General features: G+C 42.2%; 1 protein-coding gene across 1 annotated transcript in view; it reads left to right on the plus strand.

The window, feature by feature from the left end:
* The window catches only part of P3h2 (prolyl 3-hydroxylase 2), a 148,777-nt gene that overhangs the window by 129,520 nt on the left and 1,750 nt on the right, over positions 1-17,507 (plus strand). Inside the window, exons 8-14 of the mRNA XM_005071594.4 lie at positions 315-409; positions 7,263-7,390; positions 7,959-8,054; positions 8,676-8,826; positions 9,641-9,758; positions 10,656-10,731; positions 13,833-13,973. Coding sequence (XP_005071651.1) covers positions 315-409; positions 7,263-7,390; positions 7,959-8,054; positions 8,676-8,826; positions 9,641-9,758; positions 10,656-10,731; positions 13,833-13,973 — 805 coding nt within the window. The remainder of the gene's footprint in view (positions 1-314; positions 410-7,262; positions 7,391-7,958; positions 8,055-8,675; positions 8,827-9,640; positions 9,759-10,655; positions 10,732-13,832; positions 13,974-17,507) is intronic.

Consider the following 17,507-nt stretch of genomic DNA (forward strand, 5'->3'; position numbering starts at 1 on the left):
AAGACACAATACAACATGGAGAATTCCAAAGGTGCACACAGTCATTTTTTTCATGTTCTTTGGGACAATAGATTGATATGAAGGGAATGTCCTTAGAGTTGCAATTAATTTCATTAAAAGTTGCAAAGAAGATTTATAGAGAAACAGCATCCCACAGAAGCTGAGACCCACACAAAAGCACAGGCATGTCACTTTAGAAAGCTAAGTGAATAGTATACACTTCAGGATCAAAGCTGGTATAGATACAATATTCTTTGCTTTTGGACATCTTTATTTAATGTTAAACTTCAGTCTCAACTTTTTTGAATGGACAGAGTCCCTTTAGGAGTGAACATGGAGGGGGCAGAAGTTCATGGACTGCCAATGGGGAAAAAGTCACCGCCCAACATAGGTCGAGACCTAAGGGAAGGTAAGTAGTAAGTACCTGCAAGCTTTCACTTCCTTGAAGATAGAGGAAGAGGGTATGACAGAGAAAACCTTTAAGTTTTTTTAATTCCTTTTTGAAAGTTGGAACCTTAGTTGGGTGGGATATTGCCCTGAGATCACCACTTCCTTGATTCTATTTAGCATCAGGATTTTCTTTAATCTTTTTATCTCCTTGAACACAGAACTCAGTTCCATTTCACCTCCTGGTACCCCCTTCCTCTTCAAATTGTACACTTTGTATTTTTCCTTTCACAGCTTGCTCCTTTTCATTATAAATCTGCATAGGAGTGAACACTAGTAACCACATGAGATTCAATAATAGGCTTTCTTCTGCTAATAAAATAATCCAAGGTTCCTCACTTTAGCCACAGACAGATTTTTTTAAATATCACAAGAATAGTCTATAGGCCACAAATTAAACTTCTTCTCCTCTGAAGAAACCCCTTGTGCCAGGCCCCTGCTATTCAAATCACCCTCAGCACCACTGTCTTCCATGTTCCCACAGAGATGGCTCATTTACCCACATTTAAAGCATTCAACTGCTTTTCTGATTCAAAGTCCCAATGTCTATATATCTCCAAACTAAAACATGGTCAGGTCTATCACAGCAACACCCCAGTTCTCCTGATACCAACTTCCGTCTTATTTATTATTTTATTGCTTTGAAGAGACACCATGACCATTACAACTCTCATAAAGGAAAACATTTGATAAGCCCACTATCATCATAGCAGGAACATGTAGCATGCAAGCAGACATGGTGCTGGAGAGGTAACTGTGAGTTCTATATCTGGATCCAAAGGCAGCAAGAAGTAAACAGGCTTAAGTTTTTAAGACCTCAACTCCCACCTCCTAGGGGCAAACTTCCTCCAACAAAGCCACACCTACTCCAATAAGGCCACACCTCCTAATAGTGCCATTCCCTATGGACCAGCTATTCAAATATACGAGTCTTTGGAGACCATATCTTTTCAAACCACCATCCACCATTGAGATGGAAAACATTTTCTCCTTAAGATTAAGAATAAATCTGCAATTGTCTGAAATCAACACACCAACATGAGAATGCCTCAGATATATATATCATTGCAAAAGTGTTTCTAAATACTCCTTCCATCATTTGAATTAGACAGGAACTGTGTGGTCCTCCCTGTTCTCAGCTGAATACTTGAGGCTTAGAGAGGTCACTAACTTATTTCTGTTGTCCTGTCAGTTAGTGAGTGCTAGATAGTGTGGGATATTCAAGGACCTTGGAGAAGACATAGTTCAGGTGAGGTAGTTCACTTAAGATACTTGAATCACAAAGAATCAAGCATGGCTTTGATTAAGAATAGATTTTATTTTTATTTTTTAATTATGTATGATATGGTAGAAGTTTCATATAGGGCCTTGAGCATACTGGGTAAGCGTCCCAATACTGATCTATAATATTAGCCATAAAGATAGGTCAGAATGGGTGTATAAGGGTATGCAGAGAGTCATTCTATGAGTAAAACAATTGGGACAAAGCATAGAGAACAGATTTTTATATTTATCTAAGAACAGAATTAATAGAATTGTAGAATAATGCAAAAGTAGGTTTTACATAGAATTAAGCATTGTTTCAATAACTGTTGACAATGTTAATAGTACTTCTAAACAGCCATTATCTTTTACATATATAATTTTTGAGCAAATTTACAGTCTTCATTTTAACAGTATCAGTTTCTCAAGAGTATATTTAATCATTCTTCCAAAGTCTCACATGGCACCAGGCAAGCACTTAAACCCCACAGTCATGTTGAGAATGTGATTACTTTGTTTTCTCCTATACCTACTGCATTAATTACACACTTGTACCTAAAACATAGCCTAAAGTATAAACCCTGAGGACAAAATGAAGGTAAAAGTATCCATGATGATTAGTCCCAGGACTGGCCCTGTTTTAAAGATAACAGAGTCTGAACTGGGTGTGGTATCTTACACCTTTAATCCCAGCACTGGTGGGAGGCAGAAATGGACTGATCTCTGTGAGTTCAAGTCCAGCCTGGTCTACAGAGTTCCAGGACAGCAGCTGGGGCTGTTACATAAAGAAACCCTGTCTCATGAAACCATATATATGTATGTATGTATGTATGTATGTATGTATGTATGTATATGCAAATATATATGCAAATTAATTGATAAAAAGATTTCTTTGGATTTTATAAATTTGGCAGAGAACTCAGAAACAGTTTAGCAGTTTACTATGAAAGGTATCATGCAGGATGTAAATGAAGAACCAGGTGAAGTACACACAGGACACAGATCTTCCTGTACTCTCTGTACACTGCCCTCCCAGCGCCTCCACTGCAATCTTATATAAACTTGGTGTTCAAGACCTGATTTCCCCCTCCTCCATCCCCCAAGCTGACGCTTGCAGTCCTCTAGTCATTGGTCCTTCTGGGACTAGACCCATTCTGAGTCTATCCAAGGATGCCCATAAGTCACTTCATTGGCAGAATATACTCAGGTGTGATTTTTTTCAAAGGTGATGAATGATACAATACCCTTCTGTTATTCAGGAAACTTCAAGTGTGTTAGTCGTGTTGAGCTGGTAACACAGTGTGAATCTTCTTCTGCCACAGTGGCAGTGCCCTCAGACACTTGAATAGAATCCAAGTAGAGAATAGTGGTAACTCATAAAATCCCCATGCCCAGAACACTGCCCTGGCTGGGTAGAAAGCAGATGCCGTGGCGGGCAAGGCAGGAGACAAGTGCCATAAAATACCTTTGCTATTGTTTCCAAAGAGTCCATAGTCTCCTTGGGTTAGTGATTAATAATATTCACACAGCACAGTCACTGGGGGCCACCTCCCAAAGCAACTCCAGCCTAAGAAACATTCATGATGACTCACAGAAAACACCTCTGTCACTTACCCATTCTCTTGATCCCCATTTTCCAAAGTTCATGCTGATGAATGATTCCGGAGTCACTGGGGATGAGGCAGAAATAATGTTGAACTTGGAGTCTGAAGGCTTGATTTCAAGATGGGACATGACAGGATGTGCACTGCAAATGTCACTCCTTAGTCCCTCTGTGCCTTGGAGTCATCATCTGTGAAGGAAGATGGTAACTATTCAGGAGACGATGAGTGTAATGTCCTTTTAAAACCCTAAAGGGTTGTACTCATGTCAGGGCTTTTTAGCTTGTACTCTGCCCCATGCCTAGTGAGATTGATATTTATGGGAATCCATTGCTCTTGCCATGAATCTCAAGCAGAGACCACAAAGGCACACTGCCTAGATGAGTTTTGTTGCAACCAGGGAGTCAGAGCCATGCACATACTTTATGAATGAGAGAAGAATTAAGTTGTTTGACTAAATCTCCCTCCACAGTGGTTAAAAGTTGGCTGCAGCCATCAAACCAGGCCCCAGGAACTACAGCCTATTGGACTACATTTGTATTTTAATTTTCACATTTTCCCCTGTCTGGTGTGCTACTGTAAGTCATCTTTGGATTGGTTGCATCCTCATGAACGGCAAGGTTCTTTTCTTACCCCTTTCTTTCTTTTATTTGCTTTTTAAATGTGGTAAAATTCTGTTCGAAATTCTATATGCTCTGTAGTAATTATATTAGCTCATAAAAAGCATGTTTGAGATGCCTATTCTCCCAGTCTCCTACATTCTACATATTTAAGAACATACGTCACCCTGCTTTTAGGTGAAAGTTTGAATGTTACTTGTCTCAAGGCTTGGGATACAGTTAATATCTCAAAGCCCTTTTTAAATATACTTGATTAAAGCAAGTTTTCTAATATTGGCACCAGAATCTAATACAGTTTTCTAGTACAGCTAACTAATTCAATAGTAGTGATAACAGCAACAAACACTCATGCTGAGATTGGGTGATAGGGATTTCTTCCTAAATGTTTTAGCATAGTAATATTAAAATTCATATTTTAAGAATAATCTTATTATGATTAAGTAAAGTACTTTAAACCTGAGCATAATAAACACTTGAAAAATTACAATCAATGTAGTTCACTAATCTCCATGTTCTATTTCTATTTGAATTTTATATAAGCAAATGTTTTTCTGTGAATCTATAGTTATCTTGTCTTTCTTGATAAATTAGTGTTTTTACATTTCTAAGTTAGAGTAAATATACAGTTTTCTAAGTTTGAAGGACTGTACTGCAATTTGGCCAGGAATTTCAATTGGTTACATAGATTGGAACATGCTTTCCAAGCAATATGAAGAAGGCCTGTAAGGGGGGAGTCACTATTTTTGTTTTACCTAGTTACATCTGCTTATGTCAATAGTGATATGTTATCTCATCTTTTCTGAGTCTCAGAACCCAGAGACAACATGGATAATACCATTTATCCATGGTCCCCCACAAAGCTTACCCCAACATCGAGGCTGAGGCTTGGCTGGTGTCTTAGTTAGGGTCTCTGTTGCTGATAAAACATCATGACTAAAGGCAACTTGTGGAGAAATGGGTTTATACTTCATCTTTTAGTTCCACATCACCATCCATCGTGGGAAGGAGATGGGGCAGGGACTCACTCAGGGTTTGGGATCTCTGTGACCACCATGGCCAGTAGGGTAATGGTCCACAGGAGGCAAGAAGGCAGTTCAATTCAACACAACTAAGAGCACGTGCTCATTCAAACTCTGGTAGCCTGACCCCCAAATAGTTTATTTTAGGTATATGTCAGCACAGCACAATTTGGAGAAATGTTCTCCCGTGTGCACAATAAAGTATACATAAATCTCCTTGAAGAACAGACTAAGATAAACGAAGATCAGATGTGACTACATTGAAACTCTTTGTAAAGTACATGTAGCACCTTCCATAAGGATGGATTCTATAGATTGACTACATGTGACAATGACCATAAAGAGAGGTTCTACAGACTGAGAAAAACAAACTTATGATATGGGTCTGTGGTCTTCTCCCACCACACAATAATGCAAAGGTCACCAGGTTTTCAACCATGCCCCATGCCAGCCTTCTGGACAGATAACAGGTTATGCATTGCCTGCTTTGAAGGAACAGGCCTGTGAGTTTAACATTCCAGGTCCCCCCAGTTCTTATTTATGAGCACAGAGACCTCCATGCCTCCTACAGGAGGGCAGGAACCTGGAGCAGAAACGAAACTAGAAGCAGTGGAATAGTGCTGCCTCCTGGCTTGCTCGCCATGGCTTCCTCCGACTGCTGTCTGACAGCAACCAAGACCACCAGCCCTGGAGTATCATGTCCACAGTGAACTAGACTGTCCCACACCAATCATCAGTCAAGAAAAGTTTTCTACAGTTTGCACATAGGTCAATCCGGAGGGAGCATTTTCTCAATTGAGGTTCACATTTTCCAAAATGACTGTAACTTTATGTCAAGTTGGCACAAAACTAGCCAGCAAAACTGGGGAATACTTCCATTTCAGATGGCAGAACTCATGTTCTAGAGAATGGATGGGCTATGGCTGTGCAGTTCTGCCTGCTTCTCAGCGAGAGGATGCCCGCTGTTCCTTGCTAAATCAGTAGCAATAGAGCCACTCGCACAATCGAAGCACATAAGCCGAGATGACAGTGAACTGGGCCAGTGAGCCAGGGAGAAGTCGCAGTCTCTGGTGACCTCCCACCTCCTTCGTTGTATTCTGTGAGTCAGAAACAATTGCCAAGCCAACTTCACACTTGCGGAGGGAAGATTACACAAGGCTAAGGATCTAGAAAACAGAGAGGACTGTCTTAGAGTTTGCCAGGGGAAGGAAAAGAGGAGGCAAGAGGGAGGAGCACAGAGAACAGGAGTATAGAGGGGAGGAGTTGTGGTGACATAAATCTGAAAACTACTGCATAGTACATAACTGTCTGGGCAACTCCTAAAGCCTGCTCACACATGTCAGGTTTCAAGTGGACTTTAGATTCTATCCAATTTAGTAGTTTTCAAAAACTTTAAGGCAACAAGTTTTAAGAAACATCGACTTGTAAAAGCAAACGACTTGTTTTTCTACTTATCCAAAGGATGTGATACTGAAAACTAGGGCTCTACAAATTTATTGTCTTAGAATCCAAAAAAATCTACCTTTCTAAGTCTTGGTAATAATGTCTAAAAATTAAGGTAAGTGATGCCTGAGACAGCGGAATAGCCACCTTTTAGCCGAGTCCTGCCTTAGATGTGTATCTTGATGGGGCACAAGGTCAGTTTCTACTGATTGCTTGATTGGATGTTTTAATATTAACAATAAATCAAATTTATAGGCTTATAAGTAATGCAGTAAGGCCAGAGTAAAACTAAAATCTAACAGATTCACTAAGAGTTCCAAGTAGTTTCAATATAAATAATTGTGGTAAAAACCCAGCACTAGATAACAAGATAGTGCAAGGTGTGCTAGCCCTGAAGAACCGTGTCCCGGTCGTTCGGGAGAATGTTCGTGTGGAATCTGGTACTGTACTTTAAGCAAAATAGTATCAACCTTTTCCATTAATATTGTTGACTTGGCTTCAGTTTCTTTCACATTCTTGCTCTCTTTCCGTCTCATAATTTTTGGCATTAAGTTACATGAAACATCAATGTAGAAAATAGAGCCAAATCACTTACACTGGAGAGTTCAGGCTAGGGGACAGGATATGCCAGGTACTGGTTAGGCTGCCTTGCAGGGTCCGCTTTGCCATGTTAATAGGTACCTCAATTAGCAGTTTATTGCTGGGTTTGAGACCTAACATGTATTTAGCTTTTTATGTGTGCTTTGCCTTGTTCAACTGTGTTCCCTGTGAATTCAGCATCTCTTGGGCTATCTATTGCAGACAGTTTTCTGGGCACCCTTTTAGGGTTGTGGCAGCAGCAGAGAAGACATTCTGCTTTGTCCCTCCAGGTGGCCCTCTGCTCTATGAGAACATCACCTTTGTCTACAACTCAGAACAGCTGAACGGGACTCAGCGGGTTCTCCTAGACAACGTCCTATCGGAAGAGCAGTGCCGGGAGCTACACAGTGTGGCCAGTGTGAGCACTGGGAAGGGGAGACCTCCTTGCTAGCCCAGCTTGAGCCTTGAGGCAATGGTGGAGAGGACAAAAGCCCCTTTGCCAGTCTGTCTGTCTTCAGTCTTGAGGACAGTGTCCTGGGGGAGGGCAGCCCCCCTCCCAGAGTGTCCTAAGCCTGGAGGGCAACGTTAAGGAATTAGAGTTTCACTTACTGGCAGAAGATAATAACTGTGGATGAACTTTCATAGCTTTTATGTTGGAATGATGTGAAACTCCCACGACTTAGTAGCCATCCAGCAGCTGCCCTGTCTCCCATAGAAGTCACTGGAGAAATCCCTCTATTTTAACCAAGTGACTAGCCAATATATGAATAATTTATAATAAATGTATGTTTTTAAAAAGTAGTATTTTATAATGAAGATAAAGAAAAAATACTCCATTAATTAGAATTGATTATACCTGAACCCTGTGGTTAAATGGTGCTGAGTGTTGATTTCGCTTCCCAGCTTCTGGAAGCCAAAGCAGAAAGGAAGCCTTGGTGCATTGTTGCTTGTCACTAAAGGAGTGTTTGAATGCATTTTGTCCTCAGGGAATCATGCTTGTTGGTGATGGCTACCGAGGGAAAACGTCGCCCCATACACCCAATGAAAAGTTTGAAGGAGCTACTGTCTTGAAAGCACTCAAAGTAAATCCTTTGCCTTCTTTAAGTTTGGGTTCCTAGGGGATGATGGGGTAGGGGGTGGGGTAGGGAGACCTCTGTGAAGGGCAGATTCAGGGAGAAGAGTTCAGAAGGGGGCAGCTGTGAAATGGAGGGTGGTTTTGTCCTTTGTGCTAGGGGACATTCTCAGCACACACTTTGCCTGGGAACCATATCCCCAGCCATGTTGCTGTTTCTGGTGATTCCCTCATTCCAGCGTCCATTTACCAAGCTTCATGGCTCCCAAGCTCGTATCTCACCAAAAACTTTGCAACCACTATCCTCAAGGAGCTCTCATGCTAATGATGAAAGCATTCCCAAATCAGTAACTCTTCCCTTCTCAAGAAGTATTATGAGAGAATGAAGAATATATTATAGGAGAGGAAGGTGACAGCAATTAGCTTTTGACCATTAGCTCTTCCATTGGAGGAGTTGTTTCAGAGGCTCATGGTTCTATCTGAACCCACAAATACGCGTTATTTATTACTCCTTTTAGTTAGTGCAGAGATAGTCAGTCTCTATTCTCTTCATGAAGCCTAGAGCTTGTTTGTCTCTAGCCCTCCAGGCAACCCCGTGGTCTCTAATGCTCTCGGTGTTTTGTTTTCTCAGTTTGGCTATGAAGGCCGAGTGCCACTAAAGAGTGCACGCTTGTTCTATGACATCAGCGAGAAAGCTCGGAAGATTGTGGAATCCTATTTCATGCTGAACTCAACCCTGTATTTTTCCTATACACACATGGTCTGCAGAACAGCCTTGTCTGGTAGGTTTCCAGACCCTGAACTTGCCCCTTCTTCCCTGAATGCCACAGGAAAGAAAACAGTCCGCAGTAAAGCTCTGTTATGTTCTGCAGTGATACTGTATGAAAATGGCAGACTTCCAAAACAATAGGCACTTACTCTTTTCTTTTTCCCCCCTTAGACTTCTGAAGTTCTGTTAGATGCTCATTCTGTACATTTTCTGTCTTCAAAACCCTTTCTCATAATTGCTAGGACATTCGGGGAAAAGAATGCTTTTCTGCTCTGTGTCTCAGGGACCTAGGCGGCTGGAAAGTACAGTTACGTCTGCAAACAGAGAGCGGAGGTGCAGACAATGAGGGGCTCACTGAAGAGTGTTCTGAGGGGCAAGCACCCCTCACTGCTGCTTACTGTCAGGTTTTGGTGGGGGTGGGAAGAAATCTATGTGAGGGCACTTTACACGTGGGGAGAGTGAGGCAAGACCTTTAGTTTCCATCTCCATTTATTCCCAGGGCTTTTGCTACCACACATGCAACTCAACCCATAAAATGCATGAGATTTCCCCAGGTGTATGCATTCCACCCATTATACCTGAAAAGACAGGAGTGGCTTGGCCAGATTTTCATACTCAGTTTCTGTCCAACCACAGGAGTCTCTTGGGTGTCCTTTCAGCAGTCCCTTGACTGGTGTCATTTCGGTCACCGCACTCACTGCCTTCAGTCTGTCCGGCATTGCACCGACTGAGGAAGACGGTTAAAGTGTGCCTCTTGGTGTTGCACATTGGGTGTCTTCTGCTCTCATTGCTCATGCTGCTCTCATCCTTGTTCCTTCTTCTGGCAGGGCAGCAGGATAGAAGAAACGACCTCAGTCATCCCATTCATGCGGACAACTGCCTGTTGGATCCGGAAGCCAATGAATGCTGGAAGGAGCCTCCTGCGTACACTTTCCGGGACTATAGGTAGGGTGGCTCCTAGAAAAGCTTTTGTGGAAAGCGAGGCTGCTTTGCTTTGCTACCTTGTTCATCTCTGTGAAGCTGAGATCTCTAGGAGTTACCTGGAACAGCAGCCATGACCCGAGAACAAGCCTTCTCTCTTTTACCCTAACCATCATGAACACATTACCTCCTTTGATGCAGGCAACTCGATTTATAGGCGAATGTGTTTCACTAAGGCATATGTATCATTTTGCATGTGATTCCCACTCTGAGAGGAAGCACATGGGCGTGGTCTCCCCCACATACTTATCACACTTTATCACACACATGAGTATTATTCACATTCTCCAAGAACTATGTCTGCATTTTCTCATTAGGAAAATAGAAACTCAAAAGGGAATACCGTTGTATAGTATGAGGAGATATGTTAGTACATCAAGAGAAGATATCCTAGTATGCAACAGCATAGCTTAGTATATAGTCACTATGCATGTTTAATAGCATGTCAGTTGTTGCTATATCGTATTTGATTCAAAACATTTAGAGAGTAGGCCCTATCTGCTGGTCACACTAGCTCGCAAGCAATGCATTAACTAAGCTAAGGAAGGAAAATTCCATCCTCTCAGGAACTTTTCTCTGTGGGAGGAAGAGAGTTCTAAGCAGTGTGGATGAGCTTAAGGGCTATATGAAAAAAAACCCTAACTGAGGGCTTACAGTGTAAAGTGAGTTTAAATTGACACTAAAACCACAGGTAAATGGAATCAAAATGTCAGGAAATTAACCTAGGCTCTCCGTGAGCTGAATTTCAAGGGTTTGGTGAGTCAGTGTCAAAGACAACTTACCATCCATAGTCTTCAATATTTTACAGTGATACCATTGAAGAATATATTGTCATTTGAATGGGTCCCCCTTTCCTTATAGTGCACTCCTGTATATGAATGACGACTTTGAAGGAGGAGAGTTCATCTTCACTGAAATGGACGCTAAAACTGTGACTGTAAGTAAGCCTAAAAGGTTATGTAGAATTTTGACTTCAGTATTACCATCTTCCCAACATCTTGCAGGTTGCTGGATTTCAAATACTTCTGAACTTAAGAATTCCGGAAAGAAAGGATTCTGGTGATTTATAGATAATAAAAATATTATCATGTGAAGCAAGCTTGTTTCTAACTTAAATAAAAAAGGAAGAAATAAAAAAGAAAATAAGTCAATACAAAATATTAAGCATATGCTGCTGTTTTAGTCATCTTAAAGACGTGCACATTGAGAAAGGGATTTTAAGGATTTAATCGAAATCATACAGATAATGTTAGAGCTGGAATCAAAGCCTAGAGCAGTGCTTCTCAGCCTTTCTAACACTGTATCTCTATGCACAGTTCCTCATGTTGTGGTGGCCCCCAAATAAAATCATGTCCTTGCTTCTCATAACTAAAATTTTGCTGCTGTTATGAATCATAATGCAGTATCTGATCTGTGACCCCACAGATTGAGAACCACTGGCTTAGGTTCTGGGCTTCCGTCAGATGCTCTGATGGGAAGCTTCAAGCGTCCGTTACTAAGGCACTTAGGTCTGGGACAAGTCGATGGCTTCAAGTAGCCAGTGTGTTTAGATTAGATTGAGTGTGAACTTCTAAATGCGTGTGCATACAGAATGGTATATGTTATTAAGTTCAAGCCATGAAATTTCATCCCCCCATGGGTATTTATACTCACAAATATTTACATCAAAAGTCACAGCCAACCATTTTATTCATAAGCAAGCCGATGCCTCATACAGCAGCCTCCTTAGCACTTATTGACCTTATAGGTAGACTCTTTGGATCTTTAAGCTGAAGATCAAACACACCATGAGAACACTAAGTCTCAAATGAAGAACTTAACGAATGGTAAGTTGATTGTTAGACTTCTTTCTTCCTGAAAACTCCAAGTAGTTGGGACATGTGCAACTTCAAAGTGTTGGCATTATATAAGCAATTCCAAAACTCTCCCCATGTTTGTCCATTCAGTCTTAGCTTGCACATTTTTTTTCCATAGTGAAATATACATGGTTGTTCAGGGACCACCAATGTATATCCCAAGCTATATATCATTTGCTTAAATGAGGATTGTGGGGAGAGTAGACAGAAACACAGTTATAATTTAAAATAGTTCATGAAATTGAGTACGGTGGTGTATGTTTAAACCAATATGTTGCCTCGTTTTTTGTTTGAAAAAAAATATCAGTGGTTTGGGGTTTCCTAAGCTGAGTAAAATAAACCAAGATTAATGGACCCGACTGGAGTTTAAATACCTCTAAAGGATTCTCACTTTTAGAAGAACTATGTGCGGAAAATATTTTGCTTTCAAGCTTTGAAAACATGGAAACTGAAGAAAAATGGCCACTTCTTAAACAGTTTGAAAGGAAAAAAGAAGAAAAAAAAATCAGATGTTTGAAGATTCCTTTGCCTCTACTCCATCTAGTGGCCGTATTTGGAAGTGCCCAATGATTGATGGTGCAGGGTCTGGCATTTTGTCGCTCAGTTCCATTCTTTGCTAAGTCTAAGTTAAGTGCTCTCCTGCTGCTTCTATCTGTGAAAGCAGAGGCTTTCTCATTTCACAGTTCTACAGTTCTAATTACTGAGGCATCCCACAAAACCCAGAATCTACTTCCCACCAAAAACGGAATAAAAAAATGAAAAGCTTTTGATGGAAAACTCAATGGCACTTCATGTTTATTCATGTAGCAGACTTTTAGAGCTTTTGTAGATAGTGAAAATAATCAGGTATGAATTCTTAAAAATGAAGAATTCCCATTTCCCTCCTTTTCCATAACAAATTTCTTCCAACCTCAAGAAAAATGGTCACGTTTCCTTTTTTTTTTTTTTTTTTTTTTTTCCTTTCCATACTGGATACTCAAGGACACAGAGTTTGGTTCCCAGGTGGGCTCACAGCACCAGTTTCAGGGGACCCATGCCACTAGGGACACCTGCACACATGTGCATGACCCCTCACCACACATGCACACACACACACACACACACACACACACACACAGGAGGGGGGGCGTCTCAATTTCAGTTTTGCCTACTTCCGGCTTCCTACAAATAGTCACAGCACCAGGGTAAATCTCTGTAGCGTCCTAGGACTATAAAAATTCAAACATGCTTCTGGAAGGTTAGGATGAAAGGGTATCATGGCTGTACAAAGCTCTCGGGCTCCCACATACACAGCGGCCACAGCTGCTATTGTGCATTGGCTACGCTTGTCCAGGTTCAATGGGATGAATATGCTTTCATCGTTTCCTGAAGGACACAAATGGTCCACAGTCTCTCTCCACACCCTTTGAAGCACAGGGCCATGGTCTCTAACACTCAGTCTCCTACACTTGCCCAGCCTGAAGAGCCTCTTGTCCATTTTGCAGCCCAGCGCCCTCGGCGGTGTGTTCCTTCACTATACTGTCCTGCCAAAGGTCGGTGGACAGCTCAGCAGTGCGCACATTTCAAATCATCGTATCAGTCATTTCAAATCTCTAGAGCCACACGTCGGTTACCCCGAGCGCTGGTGTGTTCTCGTTCTGGAGGTAGCCAAGTGATACCTGTCTGAGCCCTGCACAGGAATAATGTAAAGGAAACGAATCCAAATCTTCATGTTGCTACAGCTACACAAACCATAGGTGTACAGTTGGAGAATTAGGAGGGTGTACAACCATGCAATTGTGGTCTAGGGCAATAGTAAACGTTCTCTGGTACACCTCATATTCTGGTTTCCTTCTGATTTCATAGATGTTAAAATGCACAACCACCTTCACAATCAATGAATTGATAATACCGTAGGCTATGGGAGTGCATTACCGTGGCGGGTGTGTGTTCTTCAACGGCCAGGTTATCACCATGTGATTCTTATGTACATGGGATGTGCCACACATATTGTTTAAGTCGTTGCATTATGTAAGTAAATTGTTTTGAAATGATTTGTATTTTATATTTATATTTTACAATGTATTTTCAACACTAAGATCCCATCATTCTTTGCTTCAAAATTTAACACAAATAAGTCGTTGCTCAGAAGGAAGGACCCATGGTACAGGGATTGAAAACCTGATTTTCGTTTTGTTGCCAGGCCTCTATTAAACCCAAGTGTGGACGGATGATCAGCTTCTCTTCAGGTGGAGAGAACCCTCACGGGGTGAAGGCGGTCACCAAAGGCCAGCGCTGTGCTGTGGCACTGTGGTTCACCCTAGACCCTCTTTACAGAGAAGTGGTGAGTTTGCAGCTGTGCAAAAGGCACCCTGCTCCCTGGAGCGACCTCTGAAAAATCCTTGGCATGGTTCCTAAGCCTGGGGTGACTTCTGCAGTGACATCTGGGGAGAAGGAGAGGTGTTGTGAAGGCAGCTCTTACCCAGTTGAGTTCTAACCACGGAGGCATTTGCAGAAATAGACCCATTAGGCACCCTGGCTGTCACTACAAATGTTGAGTGTTGAGCACACTGACCCACGGTACCACTGGCAGCCAAGGGCTTTCTCCTAATCACTAGAAAGGTTGGAAAATCATCAAAACATCACTGACTAGTTTACTAAACTTGTGTGGTGAAGAATAAGGAGACCTAGATGACATTTAATATTTGTTAAATTATTAAGTTGAATGTTAAAAGAATATTATATTGGCCCATAATATAATATGGTTAGGAAGAGGCCTGCAGGTCGGGCCAGCAGACAGAGAAGAAACTCCTGGGAGAAAACAGCCAAGTTCGTTTTAGGGAGTAACTTCCAAGTCCTCACCTAGGTTCAGTGGGGTTGTCAGCTTGCAGACAAGGATCAGAGCTCCACCCAAGGTCATGAGATGGATTGAAGTGGTGACTCAAAGAGGTGGACCTGAGGCCAACAGCAAAAGTCTGCTTGGTAGCTTCAAGGTCTCCCCAAGACCTGAATGAGTGCGGATGAAGAGATGGCATTCTACATTTTCCCTTGAGTGTTCCCTTGTTGAAGCGGGATCTTTCATTGTAGAACTGGCTGTCCTGGAATTCACTTTGTAGACCAGGCTGGCTTTGAACTCACCGAGTTCCTCACAAAGATCCTCCAGCCACTGCCTCCCAAGTGCAGGGATTAAAGGTGTGTGCTGAACCCAGTTAAGGATGTACTTAGTTTTGATGGTGTGTGTATGTGTGTGTGTGTGTGTGTGTGTGAGAGAGAGAGAGAGAGAGAGAGAGAGAGAGAGAGAGAGAGAGAGAGAGAGAGAGAATGGCAGCTGACAAGCAAACACCAGTCCTCTGCAAGAGCCCTAAGCGTCTGAGCCAGGTCATCTCCAAGCCTCTGAAGTTCTTAAAATGATGCCATATTTGTCCCTTTAAATTTGGAAACTGAATCCAGCTTCAGTAGCAGCAGTTTAGAAATAGCCCTCTTTCCTTAGTCAGAAACACACTTCCTTTTTGCCCACTCTCTCGAAGCACGTCTTTGCTGCCTAGACATGGCTTTCGGGTGCAGAGGTGAACACAAGAAGCCGGGACTTAAGAGCTGGGGAAGGAGTACACAGCAGGAGTGTCTGAAGGGGGACAGTAAGGACAGCTTGCATTATCTCAGACACGAAGATGATGACAGCCTGGTTCAGAAAGGCAAGGACGACGCTGATGGAGAGATTCAGCAGAGCCCAGAAAACTTCCTGGGATGCTCAGCAGCCCCCCTCACCCTCACCTCCTTCACTCTTTCCTTGAGTTTCTGATCTCCAAAATGCCAGCACCACTCCCACACCTCAAGGTTCAACAACCAATTGTGGAGAAATCAGCCCCTGGTTTTAGTATTGATTTGGTATCATTTTACTTCCATCAGGTCCTCACAATGCGTTGTAGCATGTTATTGAAATCATTAATGCAAGTAGGACTCTGCTCAGTCCTACTCAGGATACATCAACACGAGTGTTCATGCCTCTTGGATAAATACCAAGAAACTGCTCCACGCTTCAGGCTGTAGCGGCATCTAGTGGCTTCTGTAGGAAATGGCAAGAGCCTCGGTGTTGCTAATGGAAAATTTTCTCCTCTACTGTGAGTCCCAGGAATCACCTGAGTGGCTATAAGAACACTAATGCCCGATTCCTACCTTCAGATGTTCAGATCTAATTATGTGGGGCGTTATTTCAGCACCAGCAGGTTAAATATGTAACAAACTTTGGGATCCTCTGGTTTAAACTCTGACTTAGACTGGATCCACGAAGAAAGCCTGTCCAACAACATTGAGTTACAGAGCATGTATGTATGTATGTATGTATGTATGCATGTATGTTTGTATGTATGTATGTATGTATGTATGTATGTGTATACACACTATACACACACACATCTGAATGGGTGGTGGTGGTGCACGCCTTTAATCCCAACACTCAGGAGGCAACGGCAGGTGAATCTCTACATGTGAAGCCAGCCTGGTCTACAGAGTGAGTTCCAGGGAAGCCAGGGCTACACAGAGAAAGCCTGTCTCAAGAAACCAATCAGTCAATCAATCAATCAATAAAGCAAGCATGTGCTCATGAAGAAGTATCCAATAATATACACACATAAAATGTCAGATGCCTTGTAGAATCCGTCCCGACACTCAGGTCCCTTTCCCTTTAAGAGAAGCATGTAAACTACACACTGGGTCGCAGGATGAGCCATTGAAAAGGAACACACAGGGAGAAGTATTCCAGGCAGAGGACAACTTTCAAAAGGCCAGAGATAAGAAGAGGTTTGGAGAAGAGTAGTCAAGAAACAAAAATGGGCTGAGGGGAAGCTCTGTCTCAGATCACACACCTCCTGGGTCCAATTCCAACACCAAGAAAACAAAAAACACACAGCCCACAAAAAGAAGGTCAGAGTAGTTAGAACAGAAGGTTTTATGGAAGGGAAGAGTTACATGGATGTGAGGATATAAAGGAGGTAGGGCTCACATTTTATATTTCATAGTAAGGCACATGGATTTTATTCTAGTTGCTAAGAAGTTATTTCACCCACTCTCCACTCCCCAGTGAATGACTGGAAAGAAAAGATGACTCCAGCCAACACATGGGCTTAGATTAGATGAATAAATGATGGGGAAGTTTGCCTGTGAAGTTTAGAGGAAAACCCACTGGCCCCACACGTGGAGGAAAGGAAATACATACAGGCAATACTGGGAGCATATTGGGAAGTGTTTTGACCAGATTAGAGCTGGGTAACTGTTTTAAGAATGAACACTCAAAGACAGTGGAGTAATCTAGAGCTGTGTTATAGTGAGCAGAGAGGCAGGGTACATTATAACTGGAGAAGACTGAAAGGGGTGCATTTTTCAAAAACCTGACAGCCCACCAAGAAAACAGAACCTGCAACCAACAGAAGTTTGTGGGCCTCGCATAGAACAGTGTTGGAGTTTTCCTTGAGGGAGAAGGTCCACTAGGAGCCTGAATGAGGAGTGAAATTTATTTGGAACCTTCTAGAGCACTTATTCTAGAGTACTTACTGAGAAGGATCTGAAGAAGTTGTACTTAAGATGTAGCGCTTAGCTATTTAGGGAACATTTCACAACATCTAGACACATCCATAGTTCTCACGATGTGGGGACATTCTGTATACCAGGGATGTTAACATCTGCAGTACCCAGGCAAATCCTATACACGTGCACGCACTGTGCGCACACATTCACACACACACACACACACACACACACACACACACACACACACACACATGCCCTAAAATGTCATGACTTAATCAAGCCAACAGTCATGCCCCTTGAAGAGATAGGGACAGAAACAGGACACACAATAGTCAGGGCAAAGAGGTATACCAAG

Source organism: Mesocricetus auratus, unplaced genomic scaffold (genome assembly GCF_017639785.1).
Source record: "Mesocricetus auratus isolate SY011 unplaced genomic scaffold, BCM_Maur_2.0 Super-Scaffold_100008, whole genome shotgun sequence".
NCBI classification, from domain to species: Eukaryota; Metazoa; Chordata; class Mammalia; order Rodentia; family Cricetidae; genus Mesocricetus; species Mesocricetus auratus.